The sequence below is a fragment of the Piliocolobus tephrosceles genome, chromosome 10 (genome assembly GCF_002776525.5).
Source record: "Piliocolobus tephrosceles isolate RC106 chromosome 10, ASM277652v3, whole genome shotgun sequence".
In the NCBI taxonomy this organism is placed as follows: domain Eukaryota; kingdom Metazoa; phylum Chordata; class Mammalia; order Primates; family Cercopithecidae; genus Piliocolobus; species Piliocolobus tephrosceles.
The window spans coordinates 80,405,827-80,425,332 of NC_045443.1; the positions used below are offsets into that span (position 1 = coordinate 80,405,827).

A 19,506-nucleotide genomic window follows, 5' to 3' on the forward strand; every position below is an offset into this window, starting at 1 on the left:
ATATAGTATATTAGAGAATTATTTACATCTGGTTTCATCCTCTTACAAGAGCATTTGGATTTGAGAGCAGCAAGTGGCACTCTGCCAGTGACAAATGGAAGCACTGTGATTGCCTTCCCATCATCCGCTACCTTTTATGGTGCCAAGGGATTTCTAGCTCTCCTTTGTGACCCAGCTGCAAAACAGCTGTTGTTTAGGCTCCTGCCTTTCCCCTCTCACAAGACAGTGTTCCTTACCATCCCCACAGGGTTTAAACTTCGGCAGTACAAGTGTCAACTCCGTTCTATGAGCTCAGGCCTCCCCTTTGGGAGCCACACAGCATAGCACTTTGCATGCTTTCACTAAGTAGTTTGGAAGGAATGATCCAGTGAATGCTTATAGTGCTGGTGATAACAAATGAGAAAACCCATTGTACTTACAGCCACGCTGAATGGTTGGAGTCATGGCTAATAGCTAATATTTCAGGGTTTTCTAATTGCACTGATTCCCAAAGTGGAGATCACATTGACCACTTTATCCATCTAAAGTAAAGTTTCCTATTGGAAACCAGTTTTTCATGAACTTTTGGTGCCATCTGATGGATCACAGAATGCTAATAAAATTTGCATTTTTTTGTTTCTCTTATGGGGAAGAGTTGTTACCAATGATGGCAGTGGCATGAAGCTATGAGGATTACTCAGGTCTCAAGATTTAGTCAGATTTATCACGGAAACTATGCCATCCATCATTTAGGCAACAGCATTTCATAAAGAGAGTATGCATTTAAGAAAAGTGTGTTGAGTGTTTGCTTTTGCAAGATGTTTAGCATTCTTCATGCATCTTTGACCACCTACTATGCATCTGGTCCTTGGATAAGTGTTGATTAAACAATTCTACTAAATTGGTTTACAATGAGCAAAAGAGATTACAAATGGTAATTAGAGTACATATGGTAAGTGTCACAACAAAAGTAGGAATCAAGTGTTGTTAGAGCACCCAGGAGGAAAAAGACTCAGCTTAAAGAATCTGGGCAGGCTTAATTTAGTCGTGTCCATAGTTGGCAAGTTATCTAAGACAAATAGACTTTTGGACTATTTCCTCTTCTAATTTTAAACTAAACTAACAACAACAACAACAAAAAAAAAACCATACACATTAATTTTTATGGCCCCTTGTCATTTATGTTTTATGTTCTTTTAAAACAACCCTGATTGTGTCTCCTCTCCTTCCGCTGACACTGTTGCTCCTCTTTCCTTCACAGCCAGGTATGTTGGCAGTTGTCTGTAATTGTTCTATCTGTTTTCTTATCCACAGCTTCCCAAATAACACCCACTTCTTCTGGCTTCCGTACCTGTTAAACATACCTTCCTGCAGTTACCAGTGATAATGTTATGAAATCTAGTGGATGTTTTTCAGCATTAGATACAATCGACTTCTGCTATTTTCTTGAGACTCTATTTCACTTTACTGTCAACCTCTTGATTTAGCCTAGTAAACCACACCTTTGACATCTCGGGTATCTCAAAAGGGGCCAATCTCAACAATTCTCAAAACTAAGCTTATAATCCTACCCACTAAACTTGGCTCCCTTCCATTAACTATCTTCCCTTTGGTTTCGGTCCAAAAACTTAGGGGGTCACCCTTGCTACTCCATTGCCCTCGTTGCATTATCTCTGTTCTATCCATGTTATTCTGTCTGTTTTGTATAAATCTCTCTCATGTTAGTCCACTAATCTTGCTTTCATTGTCACCTGTCTACTTGCCTTCTGTTCCCATTCCACTTTCTCATCCTTAGTACCCTCAGAGTGATATTCACAAAACAGTGGCTAACATTTTGCTATCTTACTATGACCAATAAGCCAAGAGTGTCCTGCTCTTCCCTGCATTTTCACTTTGTGTATGGTTCACCTTCACTCCTCTCTGCCTCACTCACCCTGGGCTTCACGCAATGTTTTTGTTCTTCTGCCACAGATATTTTACCTTTGCTGTGCCTCCACTTAGAATACTTCCATTTCTGTTTCAATTAGTTAATCATACACATATTTTGATTTTTAGATCAAGCATCAATTATTTTGGAAACCTTCCTTGAGTACTTCCACTAAATTAGAACAACTGTTATAGGTCAAATGGCCATCAATTGTGTTTGTCATACTCTTAGCACCTGAAGTTTTTTGTGCTTCATCAGGGCAGTTGTGTCTGCTCCTAATCACCATTTTCATTCTAGGGCTCAACACAGCACTGGGCACATGGTAGGTGCCCACAAATATTCATTGGAATGAAAGGAATCAATGAATACATTTAATGTATTGTGGAAATTTTGTTGTTTTAATTAAAAGCAGATACTTTGGTTTGTAATTCAGAGGTAAATTCTATGCATAATTCTAAAGTCTGAAAACAGCACATTTTAATATCTAGAATGATTTTCATAATTTAAAAATGAAATTTTAGGATATACTTGTATTTACCTGTAACTTTATTATAAATTTGGTTCAAACATAATTTCTACTTACTTCACCTTAGCTTCCTCGGCTGTTTTAATGAAATGTCTGAATACTGTTTTCATCAACTGAGATTATGAATGGATAACCCTTATGATAAGATGTTGGTTTTAACTCTACTTTGAGCTTAGTGTCATGACACAGTATAGCGACCTAAGTAATTTTCTCAGGTGGAGCTTAAGTTGTGGTTGTGCCTGTCAAATTATCTCCACTGAAATGTTACTATAGTATGTGTGGGTGACCCCTTTAAGTTACAAGGAAAATATACAAGTGAATAGATGTAGAAAGGAAATTAAAATGGTAACATGATAGGAAATCTGAGTAAGGTAAACACCTTCATTTATGTAATATTTGTAGAAGTCAACCATGTTGTGTTTATACCTTAAAATCTAACTTTTTTTACTCATAATGTCAAATCTGTGTAGAAAACAATAGTTCAATTTGAATTCTAAGAATCTCAGATATTTAAATATGTATTTATGAAAGGTGAGTTACTTATGATTTGAAATGGTTATTTAAAATGGTCCTGTATGTTTACTTGTTATAATGCTTTTTATATTTTTAATGGAAAACATTAAAATGTAAGTAGATGAGTTTTTTTGCTGTTGCTTTTCCCATTTTCCCCGCTTCTTGGCATTCTTGCAAGTCTTCTTCTTTTACTTTCTTCTCATTGCAAGGTATCAGATTTCCAGTATTCTTATGTCTTGTCAATTCTCGGTGTATGGCACCCTATCTAGTTGGTGTTTCTGAATTTCTTCCATAGTCTTTTATCCTATCTTCTCAATCACACAGTACTCATATCACTCCACTACGCACGCACCTTCCTATCAACATTTGCTTTCATACAGTCTTTCACATGTGAATAAATGATACCTGTATTCACCTATGTACAGCAAGTGAAAATTTGTGAATTCAGATTAGACGGGCATAGTGGTGTGCACCTGTAGTCCCAGCAACTTGGGAAGCTGAGTCGGGAGGGTCACTTGAACCCTGGATTTTAAGATTGCAGTGAGCTATGATCATGCCCCTACACTCCAGCCAAGGCAACAGAGTGAGAGCCCATCTGTAATTTTTTTTTTTTTTTTTTTTTTTTTTTTAAAGGTGGAGCCGTCTTTGACTTTTCTTTTTCCGTTATATCCACACCTGATCCACTGGCCACTTGTCTTTGAAAGAGATCCTGAATCTACTCATTTCTCATTACTTCCACTGCTATCACTTTTATTTAAGCTGTGGAGTATTAACGTTCTAAGAGGTCTCCCTACAGATGGTTTTCCACCCAAAATCTAGAGTGTTTTCTTAAATTTATAAGTGAGATCATATTGTGCCTCTATTTCAAGTCCTTCATGATGTTCCTTCCTCATCAAAAGACACTCCAGGTGCCAATTCAGCAGCATATACACTAAAAGGGAAAGGACACAGAGAAGATTTCATGGCTTCTGTACAAGGGCGTCACATAAGTTCATGAAGCGTTCCATATTTGCACAGTTTCCAGAGGCTGTTTGACCCTTTCTTGGTTAACACCTAAGAAGACAATATGAGTAAAAGCAATCCGTGGCATTCAAATTGAAACGAATTTTCACTACCAAAAAAAAAAAAAAAAAGAAAAAAGACAAAGAAATTTTGTGCTCCTTACAGAACCCACTAGGCCCTGCACAGTCTGGTCCCTCCTGTCGTACTCCTGACTCACAATTTTTTATGGGATTTGCTCAACTGCTCCCATGATGTTTTCCTTGATAGGCCCAAAAACTCGAAATATGCCAGATATTTGCATGCCCTGCCTACTCCCTTAAGTCACTCTTCAAATATCACTAAAGGCCTTCCTTTGTCACTTTATCACACATAACCATCCCCACCCCGCCCAGTTGTGCATTGCTCTCTTCTGCATTCTTTTTCATAAAACACTTAGGACTGACAGAGAGTGTTACCTACTCATGTGTAAACTAAGGATTCCACCACTAAAATGTGAGCTGCACCAGGGAAGGAGCTTTGTCTTGATTACCAAGGTCTGGAACCCAGCGTATCACATAGCAGGAACTTAAACCATTTTTATAGAGTGAAACATCACATCTCTGAAACCTTCTCTTTCATTTCTCAGTACTTAGATGTACTCTGGTCTTGAGGCACTTATTTTGACCACTAGCATAGTGCATTTTTTTTAACAGTCTACACTAGATGTGTTCTCTCCTTATCAGTATTGAAAGATCCAGTGACTAATCTTTTTATTCACCTTTGAAATCCCTACAGTAAACTGAGCCAATTATACAGATGGTACAATTAAGAAAATGTTATTAGGTTATAAACTATAATTTACAGCCTGCTTATTTCATTTAGCACTGGATCTTGAAGAACTTTTGTGGTTTAAAAAGTTTTCTACACAATCATTTTAATAGAAACATTGTATTTCATTGAAATGATTTTTGGTTAATCAAGTTCATGCTGGTGGACATTGAGTTTGTATAAACAGTATTATAATAAAAATGAATAACAACTTCTTTGTATTTACAGGTATTTTCTTAGGACAAATACATAGAAATAGAATCAGTCAGCTAGTGTGTCTGTGATTTAATGCTTTTCATATGTGTCAAATTTCCCCCAGGATGGTTTTGTTACATATTACTGTATTTTAACAATGTGTCATATGAACACCTGTTTTTATGAACCCTCAGGAATATTGAATTCTCTCTTTATTTGGGAAATTTTTTGATAGATGAATAACATCTCCTTGTATCAATTTGCATTTTAGGTAAACCGAATACATGTTTCTTCAGAAATTCTGACCATTGTTTTTTGGTATTTGCAAACTATTCATATGTGCCTTTTGCTCATGTAACGTATCTGGCTCCCAGGCCAGAAAGGCAGCTGAGTGTGATGATCCACTTCTTTATCTTAGAGTGAAGCTCAGTCTGCTGCAGTCTTTTATTCTCACTTGGTCAGCCATTTAATTTCAGCCAGTTTTGTGACCTCCTCCTTTCCCAGGGGTTAACCTAAATCTGGGAGGCATAATGGTGCTCACAAAGCTGGGAAGGAGGCTGTCCTGGCTGATCTGAGCTAACACCACCTTGAAGCCTGATGGCTCTGCAGTGGGACTGGGGATGGGCCTCAGGGAAGCTTTGCTCAGGAGTCCAGCCTTGTTCTGGGCATACCACGGAACCATTCCTCCCTTGTGAGGTCTCTTCGCTGAATCTGGATGTTGTCCTTGAACAGTGTGAAGCACTCACTTTGACCTCTAGTGTCACTTGATATAATTTTTCAATCAGCTTAGGTCCTATGACACTAAGTATCTTTCAGCCAGCCTCTAGTTTAGGATGTTTAGGAAAAGAGGGCACAGAAGACCAGACATTTATGGAAAGTGGGACTTGAATGATAATTCAGGGAGGACAAACATTAATATCAGTTAACTGTTCAGCCAGATCATTTCTGTATCAGGTAGCTTTATTCTGTAATTTCTATTTATGATGTTTATCTAATATTTATTATATTTTAAAAGCTTTCCAGAAGATGTACTATTCTAGCCCTAAGAAAATGAAACTCATGGTCACATTTTGGGTATCTGACAATTTGATGGGGAAATATTTTGTAATATGCAGATAAACTATTTAATCATGAAAGTTACCACTGCCCCTGTCCCTTTACTTTGCCTCTAATTAAGGTTAGCTCTGACTCATAGTATATAACATTGGGGAGAGGCCGTTACACTTAAATGGTTTTACATAAATCATCTTGGTTTGTAAGAATAAGTTGAACTGTTAGGGTTTTTTTTCATGGTTTCTTTTTTTGTTTGAGGAGGAAACACTTTTTTATCCTGAAGACATATCACATAAAAATACTGTGATGCTTAAAAAGACTCAGATACAAGAAGTTGGGAAGGGTGTGTGTGTGTGGTATTGAGAGGGGGAGATAAAGAAGGTTTGTTAATGGGCACAAACATTAGATAGAAGGAAAAAGTTGTCATGTTCTATAGCAGAATATGGTGATTGTACTTAACACCAATGTATTGTATGTTCAGAATAGCTAGAAGAGAGAATTTGAAATGTTTTCAGCATGTAGAAATGATAAATATTAATACTCAAGGTGATGGTCATTATACGGAATATCACATGTAACAGAATGTCACATGTAACACATAAATATGTACAAATACTTGTATCAATAAAATTTTTAAAAAAATTTTAAACTATCAAATAATGTTCCTTTTATTTGTAAATGATGGTCATCACAAATTTTTACACTCATTTAACTATAATGCATTGTTAAACGTATGTTTCAAACTGCACATAAGTTTTTGGACCTGTTTTTTCAGCTGCTTCCCTTTCATATTTGTTATTCGTATAGAGATAACATTTGAAAGTGAAATGAAAATATGATTTGCATTGGCTGTGAAAAATAACAGACACTCATAATTTTAAGAAATTCCCAAAGAGTAAACACCAGACATATGGATGTGGCTGCTACAACACACTACTTAAGAGACTGTTCCTTCCCCAGACTTGAAGCAGCCTCTAAATAAAGAGTAGGACCACTGAAATGAAGTTCTCTGGTTTGTTCTTGATTTTGTTTTAGTTGGTATTCTTACTGATGCTGAAGGTATAGGTAATCACCAGTTAAGATATAAATATTTGAGAATGTGAGCTAGTTCGGAAGAACTATTTTTATCATTTTAGAAAGCTTAGCTGGTATGACATTTTCCAGATATGAATTGGAGAAGTTACTACTTTGTTCACAGCTCTGTAATTTACTAATAACATGTGAACATCAATAACTAAGTAGCAACTATAAGCTATTAAGTTATATAAAGAAAATAGGGCCATGCATGGTGGCTCACACCTGTAATCCCACTTTGGGAGACCAAGGCAGCTAGATCACTTGAGACCAGGAGTTCAAGACTAGCCTGGCCAACATGTTGAAAACCCATGTCCACTTAAAAATACAAAAGTTGCCTGGGTGTGGTGGTGCACGCTGTAGTCCCAGCTTCTCCAGAGTCCGGGACGTGAGAATGGCTTGAACCAAGGAGACAGAGGTTGCAGTAAACTGAGATCGCACCACTGCACTCCAGCCTGGGTGACAGAGTGAGACTCTTGGGACTCTGTCTCATTGAAAAAAAAAAAAAAAAGAAAAGGAAAAGAAATCATAGTAGCCTGTTATAAATGTATTATATATATTTATATATAAATGTATTATATATTTACCATATAGATGTATTATATATTCATATTTATGTATAGTAGAAAAAAACTGTTTTTTCCTATTATGCTCTCAACTTAGAACCTTCTAACACAAGTGTCAGTGCGAGAATTCCCCACAAACCAATCACCAGAGTTACCACAAACCAAGCCGTTGTCCAGCAGACACCAGTAGGATGCCCTGCTATTAAATTCTGACACTAACCAGAGTTAGTGCAGACTTCACAGTTAAGGACTCAGTCTCACAGAACTGCTGCCCCACTTTAGGTGCCAATCCAAGTTGCAGGTTTCCAGGTTACCCACAACTTCTATACAACACGACTACAAATTGGAGGTTCCCATGACCCTCTTCCTGGGTCCAGTTTGCTAGTGTGACTCACAGATCCCAGGAAAACAGATGACTTACTATTGCCAAGTTATTACAAAGGATATTTTAAAGGAGACGATTGAACAGCCAGATAAAGAGATACACAGGGGAAGGTTTGGAAACATCCTTAGCATAGGAACTTCTGCCCTGGTGGAACTGAGTTGTGCCACCCTACTGGCGTATAGACATGTTCTTATTCATCAGTACAGAAGCTTTCCAAATCCTGTAATTCAGGGATATTTATGGAGGCTTCTTCATGCAGGCCTAATAAATTATTAACTCAGCCTCCATCTCTTCTCCTCTTCCCAGAGAATAGTGGGAAGGGGTGGAGCTGAAAATTCCAAGTTTCTAATCATGGCTTGATCTTCCTGGTGACCAGCCCCCATCCAGGAGCCTATCAAGATTTGCCTCATAAGAACAAAAGACACCTCTATTCCCTAGAAAATTTCGAAGAATTAGAAGTTGTGTATCAGGAAACTAGGGTAAAAGACCAGATATTAGAGCAAAAGATTCTCCTAGCACCCCTATAGCTCAAGAAACTACAAGGATGTTAGAAGTTCTGTACCAGGAATTGGGGATGAAGACCAAAATATACATATTTCCTATTATAAATTGAAATACTAAAATTTACATATTTAAATATATAAAAATACATATTTACATAAACACTCAACATCATAATCATAATGCAATGCAACAATGAAAGGGCTTGGTGCCTTCAGGTGTCATTTGGTAAAATATTTCTGAGTTGTGGTTATCAAGACACACTACAGAGTTGGGTAATTGATGTAATAAATAATTTGTCACTAAAGATAAGGGACAAATGTTTGAGTATAGTTTACTTTTTAAAAATAAAGCAATTTAAGCTGAAGCCATAATAGTCTAATTATCTCTTATATTTAATATTCCTGCCTGCTTTAAGGGGCGTTTTAGAAATGATTGAAGGATTTAGAGTTTTAGAAATGATTGTGTGTGTGTGTGTATGACAATATGTATGTATTTTTCTATTGTGTATTTTGTAATTAGATAAACCATTGATCAGTCATTGGGAGAAATGCTGCTTGCCTTGTACATCCACTCAGCCGGGCACCTGAGCTAAACAGTGGTAGTGGCATCCAGTTTAGTTAAGAAAACAAAATGAATTAGCTTAATACTGATCCCATGATATAGATTAGGCTAAACAAACTTTACTGAATATTTCTCTTACATTTCTATGTTTTATTGATACCAATCAGAGTGGACCTGAACAGGCACTTTCCTAATTGGGGTGGTGTTTTTTTTTTGTTTGTTTGTTTGTTTGTTGTGAGTTTAATAAATATTGGTTGTTTTTAATACTCAATACAGTCCCTTTTTCTTCATTTCTGAACCAGTACTTGTGTTCAGACATGTCAGCCAGTAAACAAAATGAGGAATAGTGCTTGTTTGTGCAGAATGCTGACATAATCTAAAAGACATAAGGAAAAGTCTGGTGAGAAATGACTTTTTCTTCACTTTAACTGCCAACCATCTAGAACAATAACAGTTGAAATAGTAAATTTGATTAAACATAATATTACTACTTCTTCCTCATGCTTCCCTCCTACAAACCAGCAACCTTTATCCCTGGTTGGCTTTTAATTTTATATACAGCAAGTCCTCACTTAACGTAGTTGATATGTTCTTGGACACTGCAACTTTAATAAAGCAAAAGGATGAACAGCAGGTCCTTGAAATAACATTGTTTTGTTTGATGTTGTTTTGTTATAATGCTGATGAGGAAAAAAAAAAATGTGGTTTCATCATATGTCATTTCACTTGAAGTTGCTATTTCCAAGAACAGATTGACCACATTAAGTGAGAGCTTACTGCACTCTCCTGAGAACTGTCTTTTCCTCTTTATCTTTTGGCACTTGGCTAAATAAATAGTGATCAAATCAGAAAGATGGATTTTTGTGTGATGGTACAATGTCAGAAAGAATGTTCTGGCCTTCAATGTGTTTATTTTGCATCTAGGAAAGTGTGAGACTCATTGCATTTAAACATTTGATCTACTGAGCAACAAGAGGGTACTGTCCTTTGAGTTTTGCTGCATGTTTTAAAAATCTCATAATATTGTTTTGCCAATGGACTATACAGAGAGATTTTTACTACCCTGTTTGCTGTGGCATCGATAAAAGAGCCAGTTCCTTCTCTTCTGTTCTTAAAACTTAACTGGAAGCTTCCTTTTTAAATCTTTGTATATGACATTTGTATAGACAGTGCTTTACTGATGATAGCTTTCATTTTACATCCTTTTTCTTAAAGTATCATTTTTTGCAAGTTCTTTGTATATTGCTTTCCAGTGATGATTTGTCAGATGACCTTGTGCTTTGGGGGCTATATATAAAACTAAATATGTTATTTGTCATTTATAACTCTGCATTTTTTGTATGCTGTCAAATATATGTGTGTGTATATACATATAAAGTATCAGTTAACATTTATTACAAACATATACGTAGGTAGTATAATAGTTAATTTACATGTATCATATCAGATAAATCAGAAATCCTAGGAGATAGGTTTTACTATTATCCTTTTTAAAAATTAAGACTATTTTAGAGTAGTTTTAGGTTATTAAAAATTAAGCAGAAAGTACAGAGTGTTCCCATAAACCTCCTCACCTTCCCACAACCCCAGATATACAGTTTCCCCTTTTATGATCAACTTACTTTGGTGTTGTAGATTTGTTACAGTTGAGTGAATTACAGTCTACAGTTTATATTGCAGTTCTCTCTTTGTGTTGAATATTCTATGAATTTGGACAAGTGCTTAATGGCATGTATCTACCATTATAATATCAAATGAAATAGTTGCATTACCCTAAAAATCGCATGCTCTGCCTGTCCTCCTTTTTTTTTTTTTTTTTTGTATTAAATAAATTATAGTTACGAGATGAAATAATATTCCAAGGGTCACATAGCTAAACAAGTATGGGAGCTGTTCTGCTTCCCCAGAATCTGTGCTCCTAATTCGTACATTTGGCTGCCTGATTTGTTACAGTTACTAAATTATTTAGGGAAACTTAATTGGTGAGATTCTTGCTAATTCTTCTTATTTGTAACTTTATGAAAGTGTATGTATAGGAAACATTCTGTCTGTGCTTTCCTTTGAAGTTAAAATATTGTGGGAAACATTGCAGGAAATTTAAAAATTTTAATTATTGGTATTTGACAAGATTTGCGATTTAAGGAGGAGTTATTGAATAGAGTAGCATTACTGAATTGATAGAAAAAATGAGGCAGTCAGTTATCTGATCCTTTGCTTATCACTAGGTATAGGTGTTAGAGACACTAGGCTATGTCCTAGCTACTAGAATAATGAGTTAATGAAGGACGTAGCAACAGTGAGTTTATTTTTTAAATGAAGGAATGAACAAAAGGAGAGGGAGTATGGAGAAAAGAGTCAAAGCTGCACAGCATGTAGCACAAGTTGTCCAACCCGCAGCCTGCAGGCAGCATGCAGCCCAGGACAGCTTTGAACGCAGCCCAACACAAATTCATAAACTTTCTTAAAACTTTATGAATGTTTATGAGTTATGCATGAACCTTTAAAAAAAAAAAACTGATCAGCTATCATTAGTGTTAGTGTACTTTATGTGTGTACAATTCTTCTTCTTCCAATGTGGCCGAGGAAAGCCAAAAGATTGGACACCCCTAATGTAGCATATTAGGTTAATTATATACCTCTAACAGTTTTAAAAATATACGCAAAGTAAGAGAAAAACATTGCCTGAAGTTTATGTTGGTAGACAGTATATAAATTAGGAACAGGCAGATGAGGTCATTTGTCTTTACCATGGTCTGTGGCTTTGGGCACCACCCAGTGCCTCACTGCCCTTCACAGTCACTGTACATCTTCATCCCAACCATGCCAAACAAGATAGAACTGTTCCAGGAAAGTGCTTCTTAGGGTTGTTCTCCTGTCTTGTGCCATCCCTCTGTGTTACAGTGGAGGTAACTGATTCAGAGGCGATAACTAGGTGAAGAATGTATACTTTTAGAATCTGTTTCCCCTGTAGTATTCTTTAATGAAAAGTCAATTTGTTGTATGTAAACATTCTCCCATTTTTTGCTTTTTCTTGTGCATATGATGGTAATATTTACTTAAAACTACAACAAAGAAGGTGACCTAGCTTTAGATTAAATCCTGGATTAGCAGAATTTTAGTCCTGAATGAGGGCAGCAAGGATAAATAGTAGCTGCTTGAGATTCACCAAATTGTGACTTCTTTTCTACATAACGGATGACAAAATCATCTCAAAATTTAAAATGGCCGCAGTTCTTTACAAAGAAAAAGAAGGAATGAAGAGGAAACAAAGGGAGAAAATAAAATAGAAAATGACAATAATGTTTCTTTAAAACTGTCTTGTCTTTCCGGTTTCCATGAAACCTTTTTTTTTTTTTTTTTTCCACCTTGTCTCTTGCTTTCCTGGCCTGATGTTTTTGGTAGGCCATTCTCATCTTCTGTTATATATTCTTCATACCTTCCAGGGTTCAGACCTTAGTGTTCTCTCTCAACACTTTTCACTTGATCATCCTCATTTAGATAAAAACAAAATGTTTTTTTTTTTTTTTCTTTCCTATGATGATTACCAAGTAGACATTTGGCTACTTCAGTTAGGTGCAGGCAGTGAAGAATCCCTCATGATCTGTTGCTGAATCATCCATTTTCTCTGTTTTTCAAGGGTCGTAAGAGTGAGGCTGAAAAGCTCTTCTTGAAGGCTATTGAGCTGGATCCCACCAAAGGAAACTGTTACATGCATTATGGTGAGTGGTTGATAGTTTTTTTCCACGTCCCCCACATTTACTATTAATGTTGATACGAAATCTAGGTTTTGCTGCTAAAGAACATCTTAAGAGGAGATGGACTTTGTTATTGCAGATTTAGCCTCATGCTATATTCCTACCTTCTCATTCAAATCAGTCCTATTAAAGGGACTGTGTGTTATATTTTCCTTTAGTAATTTTAATAGGATATTAACAGGGATGACATTGCACAGTTGTTTTTTTCAAGTTCAGTGTGGAGTTTAAATGAGATCTCATCAGGAAAGCATCTAGCTCCTTGCCTTATGCATAGTTTATAATAAAACATTTGCTTCTCTTCATTCTAAATGATAATGTATTCCTCACTGAGCATGTCATTTTGAAGTTTTAGAAGTTTACATTTTGACCTCAAAAATCTTGCTTTTTGGAAGATATGGATGTACACCAGCCTGTAAATGCCAAATATTGAGGCCGAGGATAAGCTGTAAAGGGTGCAAAGGATGGCTGTCTCATTTTGTTGAGCCTTGGCCTTAATCAGTCTAGAATGAGGTTACATAACAACTCTGTCACACTCTGCTTTGTCGTTAGTAGTGAGTCATGTGTTTAGTGAGGCGAAGTATATAGCTGGTTTGATATTGTGTAAGATGTGCTTATTTCTGCCAGACTTGCAGTTGAAATTTCTTTTAGGGAGCCAAAACGCATTTACTTTAGCTGATGCCTTCGGGGGAAAAAGTGTTTTTTTTGATCACTGTTGGCTTTGATGTATTAGTAACTATCAAGTAGTAAACTTAAAAGTGGACAGAAATTAAATATAAGGAAATAAAGCTAATATACTAGTAGAATAATTCCTTCTCCTAGTTTCTAGCTAGTAAAAATGAATCAGTGAAAGGCTGCAAATGTAGAAGAATGGAAATAATAAAATAATGGAGATACTCAAACAACCACAAATTCATTTTTTAATTTATGTTATTGTATGTCTATGTTTATAAACCTAGGGTTGCAGTGCATTATCTTTCCAGCATTAATGCAGGATGGTACAACTCCTGATTTTGTTTCACAATGCAGTTGTAATGCCATGTTATAATAGTAGTCAACTAATTTAAGTTTGCTACAGAATTTATTTTTATTTTTATAGGGTTTTCTATATGATGTACTTCAGGATTTTCTTATGTCTAGTATTTTTGGGTACCTCAGCTGTACATGAAAGTAGTTCCATGGTGATTTTCCCCGAGTGCTAAAAGGGCTGCCTGTCATTGCATGTTATAAAATAGGAGGTTTGTTTGTTTTTTGTTTTTTGTTTTTTGTTTTTTTACTATCTACTGCCTGCATTTCATTTGCCTCATAATAATTCTACTACTGCATCTTCTAAACTTGTTTCCTATAATATTATAGACAATATTATATATAGGTTTTTCACAATCAGTTTCTTCAAACAGTATCATTGATCCATTTGAATTGTAATTTTACTATTTTATTAATTTTAAAAGTTGTCCCCCTTATTAATCTGGTTATATCCATCCTCTATCTTATAAAAAAATTATTGTGAACTTTACATTATATCATGCTCCTAAAATATTTTTTCCAGTTGTGATAGTAGTGGGTATTTCTCCCATGAGAAATTTTTGGATTTAGTTGAACAGAAAGTTCTACAAACTTTTTTTTTTTTTTTTTTTTTAATTTTTTGAGATGTAATTTCATTCTTGTTGCCCAGGCTGGAGTGCAATGGTGCAATCTTGGCTCACTGCAACCTCCACCTCCTAGGTTCAAGCGATTCTCCTGCCTCAGCCTCCCGAGTAGCTGATATTACAGGCACCCGCCACCATGCCCAGCTAATTTTTTTTTTTTTTTTTTTTTGTATTTTTAGTAGAGATGGGGTTTCACCATGTTGGCCAGGCTGGTCTCAAAACTCCTGACCTCAGGTAATCCACCTGCCTTGGCCTCCCAAAATTCTGGGGTTAGAGGCATTGAGCCACCACGCCCAGCCTACAGACTTTTTATTTCATATGGTATTTGGAAAGCAGTGATAACAAATGTCTTTAAATGCATGTGTAAAAACTGATTCTTCTGAGTACCCTTGGATTAAGTATTTTTGACACACATACATTATAAGGAGTATTTTATTTTCTAAAGGAGGAATGACTATATAATTCAATATAATTTTATGAAATATGTTAGGTATTTTATGAAATTTTATAAGTTTCAATATTTTTTCCTACTTTGGAATTGGTAATAGAAAGAACCCAAAATGAGGTTCCAAAAAGGAGTAGTAGTTAGGGCAAAATAATCTACAAACAGATGGGAAGGCCATAATTGAGTGCATGATATTCTTTCCTCACTGAGCTCAGATTATAAACCATGAAAATTTAAGAGAATCTTAATGATTTTCATTTAGAGGAATCTATTTCAAAGGATTGAATTTTAGAACTGGAACTGTAAAGTTGTTAAAATTATATAATATAACCCGTCTGTTGAACAAATAAGTAGATTGAAGCCTAGAGAAATGAAATTGACTTGCTCAAGTTAATTACAGGTAACTTTTGGATTCCTTGACTACTGCCATGCTTTTTATTCCATAAACTATATTCTGAGTTCGGGCGCGATGGCTCATTCCTGCAATCCCAGCACTTTGGGAGGCCGAGGCGGGCAGATCACTAGGTCAGGAGTTCAAGAACAGCCTGGCTAACATGGAGAAACCCCGTCTCTACTAAAAATGCAAAAACTAGCTGGGTGTGGTGGCGCATGCCTGTAATCCTAGCTACTCAGGAGGCTGAGGCAGGAGAATCACTCGAAGCTGGAAGGCAGAAGTTGAGTGAGCTGAGATCACACCACTGCACTCCAGCCCGGGTGAGACAGCAAGACTCTGTCTCAAAAAAAAAAAAAAAAAAAGAAATATATCAAAAAAAAAAAAAAAAAAAAGAAAGAAATATATATATATATATTCTGTTTTGTTTGGGGATTTGTGGTTTTATTAATTTGTTTGTTTCCTTTTTTTTCCCCAAAATATTGGCAAATAGAGATGTAGGTAGGTATTTTTAATCAGTAGGCCCTGCTGTGCACACTTTTAGAACTCAAATTCATATGTCATGACTTATTTTACAGTTCATGAGAATGTTTTTTAGTAATTTTATTATTTATACAGTGTATCTACTATGTGCAACCTCACTGTTCTGTGTTCAGAAAGAAAGCAATGCTCTAGAGGAAATAAACAGGATGATGTCACCTTTAGAAGGTGATGAGTAGGAAGTTGGATACTCCTTGAGACAAGGTAGTCAGATAAAGCATTTTTGAGAATATGATATTTGAAATCTCTATGTTAATCCAACTATTAAAGAACCAGGTTCATACAGAAGAAAGAGAAAGTTAAAAGGGTTAAGACAATATTAAGCTTGTGTTCACAGCAGAGAAAAAAAAAAAAAAGCTAATGTGACTGGAACACATTGAACCAGGTAGGAAAATGGGACGAAAGGAGGCCACAGAGGAATCAGAGGTAGAGCCCATAGGGACTTGGAGACTGAGCTAAGGAGTTTTGCATTTTATTGTAAGTGTACTGGAAGGGACCATGTGGAGAAGACAGGACTAGAGAAAGGTCAGAATAGAACAAGGGAAAGTCTGTAGATAGTTGTTGCAATGTTTTCATCAAGAGATGATGGTGGTTTGGACTTGGAAGTAGTTGTGGGAATGTAAATATTTATACTGATATTATATGTTTACTTCCTTTAGAAGATTTTAACATAAGAGTAGGGATGGTGTGTTTTCCATTTTTGTATCATCAATATATCTACTATATTGCTGTTTATACAGTAATGTGCAATGTATATTGAGCTCAGTTAGGAATATTCTCCATTCTAGAATTGGATCCGGATTACAAAATTGCCTGAAAGGATGTTCTATTTGAATTTTATTTCTTGTTTAAGGAAATACATACTATGATTCTCGTATTAGTTTCTTGCCAACTTGCTGGTTATATATATTCTTAGATTGTTATGCCAACAGATTGAATGAATAATAACACTTCCTCAGCTTAAAAATAAGTGTTTAAATGAAATATATGTGTTTTGAGTCTTTTTAAAATGCTTTTGCAAATGCCAATGAAAATGCCAGAATTTGAGTGAATTTTGTATGGGAAATCCACTCTCTTGTGTGATTTTGTACTTCTGATTTGCTTGTTAGTGAATTTCCAAGTGACTTGGAAAATATATCCAGTTGGGATTAGACAGAAGGAATTACAGGATTTATATTTGCTGCAGTGGTGATTAGAAGGCAGTGTTTTAAAATGCTATCAGTTACTTGTATTTTTGTATCCACTAGTTTTGTTTGGGGGAAGGGATTGCATTGCAGATTGTCTTTTTTTTTCTTTTATTTCAGATTGGCTTGCAAAAAAGAAAGCTAGGCAGGTTTATACATTTGGTTCAGTGAGTTGGTTAAAGGTGGTGCTGTGTGGTACCTATAGTCTCTGGGATTCAGATTTCTTATCTGTAAAGTGAAGGATTGACATGGACTCCAAAAATGTTTTCTAGTACTTCAATTTCTTGTCGTTTGTAACGTATACCCAATTTCTCACAGCTCTTTTCTCAAAATTTTAAGGAATGTGTAGAAAATAGGTTTCAAACTATGGTGTTAGTAATAATACAACACTGTGTATTTGTATGTTGTCAAGTATTCCCATGTCCAAGTGAGGCAAATAATATAAAGTCTTTATTGAATTCAGTTTATAAATCTCAAAGGTGAGGATTTGGTGCCTTGGTGTCTCATGTGGGCCTGTAATTCAAGGGATTCTTTGAATTCTCTTGTGCCCTCCAAAAGAATGAAGATCAAGACGAGAAGTCTGTCTTTAAAAATTACTAGAAAAATCATTGTTTCAGATAGAATACATTATAAATTTTTTCTGTAGGTGCATAGTAGTAAATTTGGTGTCGATTGAAACAATTTAAATCAATGAACTTTTGTTACAAGGTACCTACTGTATATAAATTCTGGCACATGGGGAATTCATGAAATATTAAGGATTGATGTTTGAAAAGTTAAAAGGGAGGAGATTGTAATACTATTGAAAAAAATACTCTTATGTACAACTCAGACAGTTTCTTCTTTTCCTGCCTTCCTATTAACAGTGAGTTTCTAAAAAGCTATGGCCCCATTATATTTGTTATTGATACGGTGACATAGTTCATTTCCAAGTTCAGCTGTGTAGTGATGAGTCCTAAACTTCTTACTTTTTTTTTTTTTTTTTTTTTTTTGAGACAGAGTCTTGCTCTGTCGCCCGGGCTGGAATGCAGTGGCCGGATCTCAGCTCACTGCAAGCCCTGCCTCCCAGGTTTACGCCATTCTCCTGCCTCAGCCTCCCGTGTAGCTGGGACTACAGGCGCCCGCCACCTCGCCCAGCTAGTTTTTTGTATTTTTTAGTAGAGACGGAGTTTCACCGTGTTAGCCAGGATGGTCTCGATCTTCTGACCTTGTGATCCGCCCATCTCGGCCTCCCACAGTGCTGGGATTACAGGCTTGAGCCACCGCGCCCGGCCAACCTCTTACTTTTAACCTCCTGCTCAGTATTTATCCAGCACTATACTAGATATAGGGACACAGCAGAGAATAAGGCCAGCTCTAGAGGATCTTACAAACTGGGAAGGAGGTACACATTGTAAAAATAATAGTTTAATTAGTTTTAAAAAGTCCATCATTCTGGCTTGTGAGCTCATAGAAAAGTATAGATTTTTTAAAATTATAATTATCTGGATTATTATTATTTGGCTCTATTGTCAGTTTTAGAATGCTACTATTATACATTTATTAAGCACTTTGCCATCTATCTTATGTTTTCTTGTCCCTGAGTCTTTTTTTGCTTCATCATCCAACCCCTGGGAGGTAGGAATGAATCCTAATTACATTTGATTGAGAAAATGGAAGTTCAGAATTTTTAAGTGACTTCCTATTTCAGAAATGTTCAATGTGTTTAGTGGAGGAAGAACTTGAAAAAAAGTCCAGCTCTTTCAACTTTTAAATCCAGAACTTTCTACTGTTGTTATTATTATACTCTGTTTTTCTCTAGGACGGTGCCCTCGTCCATTTTGTTTTGCTATAACGGAATACCTGAGACTGGTAATTGATAAAGAAAAGAGGTTTATTTATGTCTGCATGCTAGTAAATTCAAGTGCATTGCCTTTGCTTCTGGTGAGGGCTTTTTGCTACCTCCTAACTTAGTAGAAGAAGGTCAAAGGGGAAGAAGAGACATGAGAAGACAGTGAACCCGAGGGGCATCCAGGCTTTGTAAGAACTCACTCTCATGGGAACTAATCCATAGTCATAAGAAGTAATCCAGACTCACCAGAGAACTCACTACCACTAAAAGGGCACCAAGCCATTCAGGAGGGGTCCACTCTTATGACCCAGACACCTTCCTCTAGGCCCCATCTACCATCATCACCATATTGAGTATCAAATTTCAACATGAGCTTTGGTAGGAACAGGCAAACCATATCTAAACCATAGCAGATAGTTCATATATTACCTGTTTCACTTTTAAAAGTAGGCTCTGGAGGACAATGTTAAAATAATAGGTTTGGTCTTTCAACACTAAGCACTGGAAGTAGAGGCTTGAAATAAGTAATGAGTTGAATTGGTGAGTGACCTGTGTTACTTTTTATTATTCATAACTAAAGCTAGTTAGAAGATGGTAATGGACTGAGGCTATATTTTATCCT

At 36.1% G+C, this 19,506-nt stretch overlaps 1 protein-coding gene and 1 non-coding gene across 2 annotated transcripts in view; both read left to right on the top strand.

The window, feature by feature from the left end:
- TMTC2 (transmembrane O-mannosyltransferase targeting cadherins 2) overlaps positions 1-19,506 on the top strand; it is a 439,771-nt gene that overhangs the window by 320,495 nt on the left and 99,770 nt on the right. The window contains exon 9 of the mRNA XM_023220977.3: positions 12,730-12,811. Within this exon, the coding sequence (XP_023076745.1) occupies positions 12,730-12,811 (82 nt within the window). The remainder of the gene's footprint in view (positions 1-12,729; positions 12,812-19,506) is intronic.
- Positions 3,854-3,958, top strand: LOC111539044. The gene has a single exon (XR_002730555.1). It is a non-coding gene; the product is annotated as a U6 spliceosomal RNA (small nuclear RNA).